Source organism: Thermobia domestica, chromosome 1 (genome assembly GCF_964235325.1).
Source record: "Thermobia domestica chromosome 1, izTheDome1.hap1.1, whole genome shotgun sequence".
Classification (NCBI taxonomy): domain Eukaryota; kingdom Metazoa; phylum Arthropoda; class Insecta; order Zygentoma; family Lepismatidae; genus Thermobia; species Thermobia domestica.
This window is the reverse complement of record NC_137454.1, coordinates 85,261,920-85,274,279: the sequence shown is the minus strand read 5'-3', so window position 1 is coordinate 85,274,279 and position 12,360 is coordinate 85,261,920. Positions and strand designations below refer to the sequence as shown.

Below are 12,360 nucleotides of genomic sequence, written 5' to 3'. Positions count from 1 at the left end.
CCGTTTGACAAGAAAGAGGGAACATCTGGCTCCAAAGTGGAAGTTCTTGGGTAGGCAGAGTCACCTCGACCAACGCTAACCGATGAAACACCAGGCAAATCATTCCTATCTTTAGCATGCTGAAAAAGAAAAGGGTTGAATAAATTATTTCGCTCATAACTAGGAAAACCATCAGCTTTCCGACCGTTCAAACCTTTGTCATGACCAGGCTGGGAATGAGTGCAATGACTATGCGGCATACCATGAGCAGAAGCAGTGGAGACACAACTAGCATTGTTAAAGAAATGCTGTACCTGGGACAGATTGACTTTGGCAGGGCGAAGACAAGAGGTAGTGGTTACGGAAGTAGTTCCAATCAAAGGACTAGAAACAACCACTGGAATTTCAGACTGACTACTGCCCTCACAAGTACTAGGATTAACAAGACCTAAAAATTTTTCAAAGTCTGTGAAGTGTCTACGCTCCACGTTAACAACATCAGAATTGAGCTGGTTACTTTGCTCTTCCACTTCTTCGTCATAGTCTTGATCAAAAAGGCTGTCGACCTTCTCCTTCAAGGCTTCAAGTTCGTCCCGCAGTCCTAAACAGGAGTTGCTGGCCTGATGAATTTCTTTCACTTGGGTAGATAACGCTTCCAATTGACGCTTGCACATACTATTGTCTCTCAAGCAATTAAGCAGGGTTTCTTCCTGAGAGGCTAAATTTTCATTCACCACTTCCAACTGATGATTTAATTCCGCCGTATTATTTTCCAATTGGTTACTCAAGGCTGCTATACGAGCGTCCTGCTCCTTAATATGACGGTCCACGGTGTCTTTCAGCTCTGACATTTCCTTTCCCACAACTCCAGAGATTTCACTAATCACTGTCGCTTTAACCTGCGAAACTTCTTCCTTCAACTGGGAGGTTTCGTTTGCTACGTCCAATCTTAACTGCGTGGTCTCTTCAATCACCTTTGACTTCAGCTGCACCGCTTCTTCTGTCACAACCACTTTTATAGAGTTTATTTGGGTAGTGAGCTGCGCTAAAAGTTCAGAAAAATTAGAAGCAACACCAACTTCACTACTACTACTTCCACTTTGGCTCTTCTCTACCAAAGATCCAGCGTTTACATCATCTATTTCAATAGTATTATCCGCTACTCCTGGGAATTGTACCAAACATGAATTACAATCCCACGAAACATCGGGCTTGCCCTTCTCAACAAAAGCTTCATCACTTAATCCTGAACACTGTTTACAGTACCAAGTATTACAGGATGTACACTCTAATAAAGTGCCTGAATGGCCACACTGACGAGTTTTCCTCTTAGACTTGTTCATTCTGGCACTAACAGTTTAACACATGCACTAAAATTAAAAGAATACACTGAAAAAATAGTTTATTTAACGTTAAACACTCAATTGACTTTTACTTCACTGATATATAATGCGGGTCCCCAACCCAATTCGACAATGTCAATAAAGAGCGCTGCACCTCACCTACAATGAAAGTTGATTTAAAACAGTAAGGCTTTTTTTTTTTGAAAGATTCAGAGATGACGGTATCCATCTTCGGAAGCTAAGAAACATACAAAATATGCTAGATATACAAGATACTGATAAACAAGAATTGCAATACAATACCAACAAAATCCTATATAGAGAAATAAAAATAGAAATCACTAGAACACAAGAAAAATCAAAAGGTACCAGCCGATATCCTGGCGATCAGGTCGCCAAAAACAAAAACAATCCTATCCTGGCTGGGTCGCCAAAAACAAAAACAAACCGCTGTAGCGCCCCAGAGGGCCCAATCCCTGGCAGGCTACAGCTAAGTTTGATTGCTCAGTACCAGAGCACTGAGATGATAAGTATGTGATAGGGGTCGCCACCTGTGATCTGCTCGGAACACAGGAAAGAAATAACAACAGATGCTAACACTGTATAAGATTGCGCTAAGTCAATGCGTTAAGAAAAGAACGAGAAAAGGAAAAAAAAAAAACTTCTAGTACAACGGTAAAACGAATCCAACATGTGCGAGACTGCCCCCTGTACACTCTACGAATGCACAGAACACAGCCCTTCCCTTGTGCTGTGATTTCCTTACCTATTTGGAGCTTATGAGAATGCCAAAGCTGAAATACAAGGCTGTAGAGTTAATTTCGCAAAACATAACACTTATGGTAGGGTGTTGCAACATTTTATTTGACTTAAAAACATTCACAGATTAAGAATAATGGATCTCACCAATTATTGCACCAAAATTATAATGAAGTTACCATTGTGACTGCTTTCTGAGATAACCTTGCAATGTTATACTTAGTGACTTGCTCAGTTGCTTAACTGAATAAACTCACACCCATCATATTGCTATATTGTAAATGAAGATAATGATATGGGATTCAACACTCTTGTAAAACAAAAATATTGGAACATATACATATATATATTTCTATAAAATTGCATAACGAGTAATATGACACTAACAGATAATAGGATAAATGGCTCGAGCAAACGTAGATTTACTTACCACGACTAGTCGGGTTTACACTAATTATGTAATACTCAGAAGTATAATAGGATGCGCTTACTAATAACCACTATAGGAGTAAGGAACCCTAAAGAAACATCATGCTAGATAGGTTCTCGCTACATAGTATGTAAACATAGGACAAGTGACTCGTCCCAAATGAATAAGGACATGAATGTAAATAAAAGGTGGACAAATTAGACAAGTGTAAATATTACACATTATAAGCAAGACAGACAATGTATTACTGAACGCCAGTGCTGATCAGGATGTCAGGTACAAGTGAGCATCATGATTATACAAACGTAATGCTCTGACTAATAAAACCCATGTAATCGTCAAGTAGTGGCGTATTTGGACAGAACTTAAAAGGAAACGACGGTAACGTGATCCATATAGACTGACAACAGTAAAAGTCACACCAGCTTTAAGTGGAGAAACAAAAGGACAACATATTGAATCAACTTGTGCTAGACGGCCAGGTGTCTCCTAAATACTGAAAGCACACTCCTGCTTCCGACAGTGATAAACTCAATACACAGCAGTTAACTAAACAATCATATAGGTAGTGGTGTTCCTATGGCTTACTTCAGCATTGATAAGTGCAAACAGACAATCGTCGAAATTACATTCTTAAGACGGGCATCAGCGAATCCACATACGGGCGCTATGCAATATGATTCCAATTAATCAGCAGCAGAAAAGATAATTCTGTGCAAAGCAGAATTATGGTCAGCCTGCTATGAAGGCGGGCACACACACAACACAGGGTACTTACCCTTCTGACAGGTGTAAACAAGCAGAGACTGCTATACCTTTCATAAATGCACTTGCACTATTAACGGAACACATTTCCAACTGGACACAAAAGAAATACACACTAACTGCTATTCAAAACGCATACGATGCACAGAAACTGAGACAGAATAACTGATCACTGTTGTGGAGAACTTCCCTTAAGCTATAACGTCTAGAAGACAGAACATGAGGAGAATTCTTCATCTTGCACACGACTCGATCTGGGCAGGTGAAAGCTGGGGGGCACCGTCGCCAAAAGTAAACACACCGATCCTGATGCTAAAAATCCATGACGCTCACTGGACAGTTTAACAGACAATGAAGATAAAGTATATATTATGAATATCAACGGAGATTTTAACTAATAAGTAGCGCTATCATAACATCGTACTGAGGACATATTAATTGAACGCTTCGTAAGAGACACAAATAGTGTATTGATGAAACTTAAACGTGTAGATATTAACTCTTATGGATAGACACTTCAAACTGTGAGACTATGTACAAAGTTCCATTCCAACTTCTTGGGAGAATGCTGAATTCTTGACTTCTTAAATGGTCACTCGGGATAACTGGATCACATAAGTCACCAGGTTACGTACGATTAAATGGCTAAACAACACAAGCAAAATTAGCAGGAACAAGTGATAAACCTGTATCCGTACTTGCCACTTGAATAAATCACAGTGATGACAATGTTCTGGATTCCACTTCCGGACTGTCATATTTTCACTGGCAAATTTACCATAAACTCCTGATGCTTCCATATTACATAAAGGCACGGATATTTCATGAATAGGACAGATGATGAAAGTACTTACTTCTGATACGCTTCACGGACATTGCGAATGAGTTGGGGGGCCCCGCTGCTAAAAATTTAAGTGAACATTAGATACATCATTTCTGACTGCAAGTAAAAATATGGCTCACTGGAAAACATGATGAGCAGTCTGCTCTGAGAATGTTATTCACTAGATATTTGAGTATGCAGAAGTAGCTGAACAGAGCCAACTTAAAACATACACCTTCACAAAGATGGTTCACGTGGCAGCCTGGGCTAATAAGTGTATCCCAACTACTTTCGGAATTTCATATTATGCTAAATAGTGGCACACTTGCCAAAACCTGTGAAAATGTTCCTTGAAGCATAAAGTGAAGCACACAGCCTGTCAACCTTAACGATGGCGGCTCTAGATTAGAGATTTGACAAAGTTTATCCACGCGCACTGAATTAATCGTACCATGATGACTTCGTCTTCGAATTCCAGTACCCAGAATCCCTTGCGCGAACCCGCGAACATGATGCTTCGGCAGGGTTGCCAAATACAAAAGGATTACAAGAGGAAAGTTATAACTTGTACTAATAATAATACAATTGTAGAATCGTTTACAATGGGGCGTTACACTTAACTTCTTCTTTTAAAATTTTCTACCTTTCCTTCCTGTAATATTGTACGTTCGTTTGAAGTCACTACCCTAAACCTTCTGCTTTTGCTGGTCTTCCTTTCTCTATCTTACCCACATTTTTAATCTCTAGTCCAATAGTCCTTCTTAAGACATCCTCCTCCCGGAGATTCGAATGGGAGATATTTTACTTTCGAAACAATTATAAATAAACAAATTACTCGTTGGCTTACGGGATTCAATCACTGCTTTAAGTAAATACCAGACTGTTAGACACCAGCAATTGAAGGCATCAATCGATCTATCAGCCTAATGTGACCAGTGTAGTGGTACATCTACAAGTATCTAGATTGTAATGTCCGAACTTATACACTCTTTTTATCCATTTATTATTACTACCGATACAACACTATATTAATTCAATAAATAAACTTTACGTGCTCTCCATTATATTTATTACATCTCCTAAATCCAAACGATTTCCATATCACACAAATTACTTTCATGTATGTCAACATTATATCTATATTCTAGGTAAATACTCATTGTTTACATATTAACTTATGATCTCTACATAATTAATCCACAACTTTTGCGTAAATAATTAATATACTTTTTAGAGTTGCTGGTCTCTCGTGTTCCTGGAAACAACGTTCTTCTTATCTGTCCACTAAGTCATTGAGATATTATTGAATAGAATCATTATTCTCGTTGCTAAATTCATCTGGTTCGCGAGCAACCTGGACTGTACGGACAATTGGTATGGACTGCATCACTTGTAGTCAGAAAGCTAGGAAACTTTTTGTGTGACTTCTTTCATTAGGCCTCGATCTGTAAAACTCAGAAAACTTTTCATTCAAACATCTTGCAAAATGGTTCATCAATCCACAGGAGAAATAACGTGCGCCCTTAGCTCAGCATATGTTAGCTGCATGTCTAATTCCACAAGCTGTACATTTTCTAAAAGGCCAGTAACGACTATGTCCTCCTTATGCAGATTGATTTTCATGTCTAATTTTCTGTCTTCCTGAATTACAGAGGACTCACTTTGTTTGACCATCTCCAGTGCATGATTCCAAAGTTAAATTTTGCACTTCTAGCATTCTATACCGAATACTTTCATTCCTAACACCACAAATTTGCTGATCTCAAATTATCTCTTCTGTCAATGAATCGAATTTCCACCTGTTCGCCTGCCTCTTCAAATGCATTGCATACTGGTGCATTGATTGCCCCCAAGACATTTATTCATATTATAAAAGTGATATCTTTCTTCGACCACATTTAACGCAGTTCTGAATTGGTCCAGGAAAAGTTGTCTGATTTCACAAAAATCCATATCGAATAAGTAATTGGGGGTAGCTAATTCCATTAGTTTCAAAATCATGATGGAGAGAAAAATACAGGAAAAAGTGTAACTATTGATTCCGTTAGTCTAACAATAGTAGATAAATCTTTCCAACTACGTCTCTGAATGGTCCTCTTCTTTATTAAATGCCTCTACGTAACTCACAGTCATCTCTTGATCTACCCTCGTAGGTTCCAAAATACTCGTTGCCATGATGTAACGTCTTAACGTATACACTCTTTTTATACACTCTATACACGTTACACAAATTACTTTAAGGGTTAAGTTCCAAAGTTGTTCGTCCGTTTCTAGGAAAATTTTGAAAATTTACCGGGAAGAAATGAATAATTTACGTGTTTGTGTGCTTGATAATGTTTAAGGAGAGTGAAAGATGTGTTCATTTTCTTATATAAGCGGTTCTAAACATGGAACTATTTGGCAAGCGGAGGGAACTACTTGGCGCAAGATTATCGCATGGTAGGATTGTGAGAATGTATTTGTTTTGTAAACATGGCTGCTGGTATACAGACACGCAGTCCTGGATATGAGGTAACATTATTACAGTTTGGTAACAATAAGGCGGTAATCGGGAAAATCTACTGAAAGTAAGTAAAGGTCATGGCTTAAGAAATCTTAAATAAATTGTAGAAAATGTAATAAGCGAATAACTGTTAAGAAACGTGGAGAAAGTTATACTTTTCAATGTAACGGTAACATGACCAACATGGCGGCAAGGTTCTAGAACACAGGTTCTCCTTCACATTTAGCTGTAATAAAGACAGAAAAGTACATGCCCTGCGGGGCTCTAAGCCGCCTTCACTCGCTAACGCTCGCTCAGCAATACTGTTTGGATTAAATAATAAACCTTGATACAGAAAGGAACCAATTGTTACGCTTTTAACCACAAACTAGGCGGATGACCAACTTCGGAATAAATGTACGTCAACACTGTACTTATATTCAAGGTACATAGTCATTGCTTTCATATTAATTCATGATCTTTAACTTAATCCACAACACAAATTAACAAAACATTTGCTTCGTTTTCATCCAATCTGACATTTCACTTGTTTAAACATTTCTCGTCCAACCATTATATTCCTATACCCTACACAGATGACCAATTTATAGTCCAGCACAGACCAGGACAAAACTGTTAGAAACCATACTTGGAGGCCATTTTTCATTCTCATTGTTGCTCTTCTCTCGAATGGGACAGTTCGCTGAACGTAAGTAAGTGATTACCTTTTCTGAATATTTGTTACATACTGCTTATTCCGTTTCTTGTTTCATGTGGTTAGTCCACTTAAGGTCTGGATTACAAACATTTGAAAGTAACTCAGTGAAATTGCATTTTTCTAAATAATAATACTATCGACGCGGTATTAACAGCCATGTCCTCCAGAACGGGCTTAGTAACCAAAATATGAAAGAAAATACATTTAGTTAAAAGCTTACGGACGGCCATTTCGAAATCACTGATTTAAATAATTACTAGAGAAAATAACTATAATAGCATCAAGATAAAGTATTCTTAAATAAAATAAATATTTTTGTAAAGGAAAAATGTATTCCAACATAATTGCTTCATTAATCGTTTATTTGTTTATTGTGGATTTTGGATCCTTTTCAGCACCCAGACTGTAAACGACGGACTTGTCAAAGTTAGATTCAATCGACTATTCAAGCTTTTAGTATAGAGGTTCTAATCCGTCAACATGCGCACAAAAAACTTCAATTATTTTCGTTAACGCTGAGCAACGAATTCTTAAAGAGAATAATAATAATAATAATAATAATAATAATAATAATAATAATAATAATAATAATAATAATAATAGGGGCACCGTGGCTCAGTGGTAGAGCGGCGTTCTCCTCTGGTGCATGGGATCCCTGGTTCGATCTCAGCTCGCGTCAACTGGGCTTTGTGGTAGACAAACACCATATTCGTGGGTTTTGTCTGGACTCTCCCGTTTCCTCCCATTTTCTTCGTTCCATCATTGCATTCGTTCCATCATTACCGTCTCCTTTAGCCTAGCAGCATAACTGAGATGTAAAACAAAGATTTCATTTTATAATAATAATAATAACAAGAAGCTGAAACAGAAGAAAACATGACGTACGTTGTACATATAACAAAGGAGGATGTATGAAAATAATGCGAAGAATTATAAGAAACCATCTGAAAACTTTAAAACATTTAAAGCATACATGCTGGAACTATGAATAATGATGACACAAACTTGCTTATATATTTATTTTATTGTTTAAAAAAAAAAAAAACATTAATCTAAGTCAAATACAAAAACTATGAGTCTCATATAAATTTACGGTACTCTACACCTAGGTGCTCTAAAAAAATCTGTCGGATTTCCACGTAATGCACGCGCTGCTTTATTTTGTCTCGAAATGAAAACAAAAGAAAGTAACATGTTACTGGATGTTTCCTCTTGTAGCATATACCGTATGTTGCGGACGGGACTGTTAAACGGGAATGCCAACTTGAGCAGGTCACACATGGAAATTCCAAAAAGCGTTTAATGGACCTATATGCTTTACAAGTTTAAATTGGGAACAAACAGTAGTGGAAGAGAATGAAAACTATATCAGGCATTTTGTAGAAGTGCGATGCCACGAATAGTGCAGCAGCGTTTTAACAAATTTGTTTCAAGACGTTCGAAACCAATAACAATGGAGTACTATTGAGCCTAATAATGACCAAAGATGTAATGCATTGAGAGAAGAATTCGGCAACACTCCCACTACCCTCACGTAAGTTTACGGTGGTTCATTTTTTTTTTTTTTTTTTTTTTTTTTTACGACACTCGACGCCATGCCATCATTCGATAGCATCATATAAACCCACTACCAAACAACGAAAACCGCCACTGAATTGATATTGGGTTACGCTCTGTGTTAGTGGACTGTTCGGGGTATTGTGCATTAGAAGCTTCTGCAATTTGGCCAGAAATTCAATGCAACTGTGTACTCACATAAATTGAAACGTATGCACGAAAATTTGGGAACCATTATGGCAGTGGTTGTAAATCGTAGCGATGTTGTTTTGTTTCAGGACATCGCACAGCTATATTATTAAGACCACACGTGACATTATTATCCGATCTAATCGAAAAATGCTAATGCATCCCCCATATTTTCTGGGTATTGTAATGTTGGATCACGATTTCTTCTTTCGTTAGATAACCTTCGACTCTGAACACGTAAGCATAAGATAACTTCTTCGTTTGACGTTTCGCTGAGTTCTATCATCGTGGGTTATATAGTCTCTTCATACGTTTGAGCCAGGTTATTGCTACTGATAGGGACTATTTCCGACTTTCGACGTACATCATCATAGTTTTCATATTATCACTCTTCATAATCCGACAGAGCTTTTTAAAACACCTAGAAACTTTTTTTTTTTTTTAAAGGTTTTACGTCTTCAGAAAGTTCCACATTAGTTCATTTAGCTCTTTAGGCTTATGTTGATTAACAAAATGGTTTGCTCCTTTTACAACCTCTACTCTCAAGTTGCAAGCATGAGCTTTGCTGAGATTTAGGAAGTTAAAGCTTAAATATTTTTCCTTCTCCCCTAGTATGTACATTCCAGGAGCTTTAATAGGATCTCTTTTTGGTAAGTCTTCCCATAGATCACTAATGCAGTTTGCTCTGTAATAGTTCATAGGGGGAGTTAGAGCTCCTGCAAAAACAGAAAAAAAAATGTTAACATATGAAGCATCACATTCTTAAAACAAAAGTGAAGTAATGTTTCTAACAGAAAAATATCAAATTGTTCACTAAATGGCAAAAATGGGTGTTTATTTATTTATTTACTTTTGAGTTTTGCAACCTGACGGTTATATTATTTGGCTAAAGAAGACGACGATAAATGAAGATAGAAAAATGAGTTGTGAACAGAGGTAAAACTGGATATGAAAAGGTAAGGGGACGCTTGACGTCACGCCGTTCCCCGTGTCTATCTTTGCCCATTGTATTTTTTTTAGAAAGTGGAGGTACTGCATAGATATTTTTTTGGAAGTACGGGAACAACGTCCTCCCGCGTTCCCCTTACTTTTATCCCTGCTTGTGAAAGGACAATATCCATTACCTGAGCTAGATTTGAATCCGCGACATATAGTACTGTTGCAGTCGATAGCCTAAATCTTAAACCATACCCAAAACAATTGGCGGTGCAACATACCGAGGCCTACCGATGAAAGGGCTCCCGCAGCTTATATTAGTTATTACTGAACTTTTAATTCACTTTATTCATTTTGAGTATGTGGGATACGTATATTATAAAATAGTTGGAAACTTGTTTAGACCTCTTCCTTCCCCTTTTTCTAAAAATGAAGTATGATCAAATGAACAAAATGTATAAATCATTTAAATATTAAAACAATTGCCAGCAGTTCGCATTGTATAATACACATCATCTTGCAGACAGCCAGTTTTACCTGGGATTTTGAATGCAGAATAGCAAAATAGTCACTAAAACGATGGCGAAAATGCATCATTATAGACCTAATGTTTATTGAAACCAAAAGGTCTATTAGACTGACTTGTTTTATTTTAATGTATGATCACAGAAATAAAGGACCAGTCATTGCTGCAGCAAGACGCCCTAAGGAGAGAAGGCCTCACTGAACGAACCGGCGTACCATAAATCAATTCAAGGAAGCCCGTTGAGATAGTAAAGGAGTACCTATCGTGCTTCGAGCTTCAACGGTTCCTACAAATATTTTCCTGCACCGGGGCCTCGAAAAGATTTATTACGGCACTGGGTTAAACTTGTCTGCAAACCCAACACAAAGTTAGTTATAAAATGGAAACATCATATTAATTTTTTAAAGTATGTAACAAGTATTTGTACGTCAATACATAATTATCACACTTGGTTCAAAGCGCATTCATTTGCCATTTTTATTTAGTGTAGTTGTTTACAATAAAAAGATATAATAGGCCTATTAAATATTTAATCTGAACTTTATTATATCATAATTAGGATTCATGAAACTGTATTTAGAATTAATTTACAATTGTTACACTTAACACTATTTTTAAAATCGTAAAATTGTCATAAAACAAACAACTTTTATATATTTTTTAGCTCATCATCTACGGATGCGGAAATAGATATTGTGAATGCGATACGAATGCAGATGCGATTTTTTATGCCTTCGCAAACCTTTATCAATGAGTTAATAAAACAGAGCTGGCGCAGATTTTGAGCCTAGTTAAGCATATTTCTAATTTATGTTCGACATTGCCTTTGGTGTTGTCTTGTGCCGTGTTTGAAAGGCATTCCTTCTTATATTACTTCTTCTATCAATAAACTAATTCTTCTCGCCAAGCCTTTGGCTCGCCGTACACTATTAAAAAAACATGCTTCATTAACAGCTTCAACTATTTATATTTAAGAAATTATTTTATTTTTAGTTCGCCAACCAAACTTCATATCATATTTCATACAATTATTCAAATGGAGTTGAATTTTAATGAAAGTGATCATTGGTTTGTAGAGCAATGCTGTACAGCGAGCACCAGTAGGTAGTTACAGAATTTGATTTGGTTTGCTTTTCAGTTTAGCATCCCTTTCAGCAGCGAGACTATTTGAGACGTAGACCTGCAGATTAACGTGGAATCCGAGCTACCGCCGGGAATCGAAATCGGGTCTCCCATATCAAAGAAGCGTACACTAACGGCTTAGCCACAAAAAAATCACGGTTTTGTATTAGTTAAACTTTATTCTTCTTGTGTGAAGAACTGGTACCTCTGTTAGTAACAGTATAATTTATTGTGCTTTATTCTGTAATAGTAATGTTATGAGTGTTATGAGTAAAGGGGTAACTTGAATTTGTGTTTGCATTGTGAACAGGAAATACAAATCAATTCTTACTTGTTTATTTGAAGCACTACTACTCATGTGAAACAGATTCATTGTTATATTTTTTCTTTATTGTATAGTAAACTGCAAAAGAATATATTGAATGAATTACCATTTTCTACGAAGTATTTCAGCCTACCCTTTTCGAAACTTTTCGCTACGTTACTGTCTGCAAGATTGTCTTAAATCAAAAAGTTGCAAAGAAAAGAAGACTTGTTTGCAGCATAGTTCTCACGCCATTACGACAATCTTTTCAGTCATGGATTAGCTATAAGCATTACAACGAACGTCCATTTAGACAGCCCCCCCACCTTGTCAAAATTGGACGAAAATGGTGTCAATTGTTTGTGCATCGTTTGTGCAGAAATGTGCAACACAAATTTTCGTTTGTGCAACAATGAACAATGAGCTA

The 12,360-nt window shown here is 37.0% G+C and overlaps 1 protein-coding gene across 1 annotated transcript in view; it reads right to left on the bottom strand.

Moving 5' to 3' along the window:
• Nucleotides 1–8,304: 8,304 nt before the first annotated feature.
• The window catches only part of LOC145686907 (epoxide hydrolase 4-like), a 49,107-nt gene continuing 45,051 nt past the window's right edge, over nt 8,305–12,360 (bottom strand). The window contains exon 6 of the mRNA XM_081760550.1: nt 8,305–9,761. Coding sequence (XP_081616676.1) covers nt 9,496–9,761 — 266 coding nt within the window. The 3' untranslated portion in view covers nt 8,305–9,495. The remainder of the gene's footprint in view (nt 9,762–12,360) is intronic.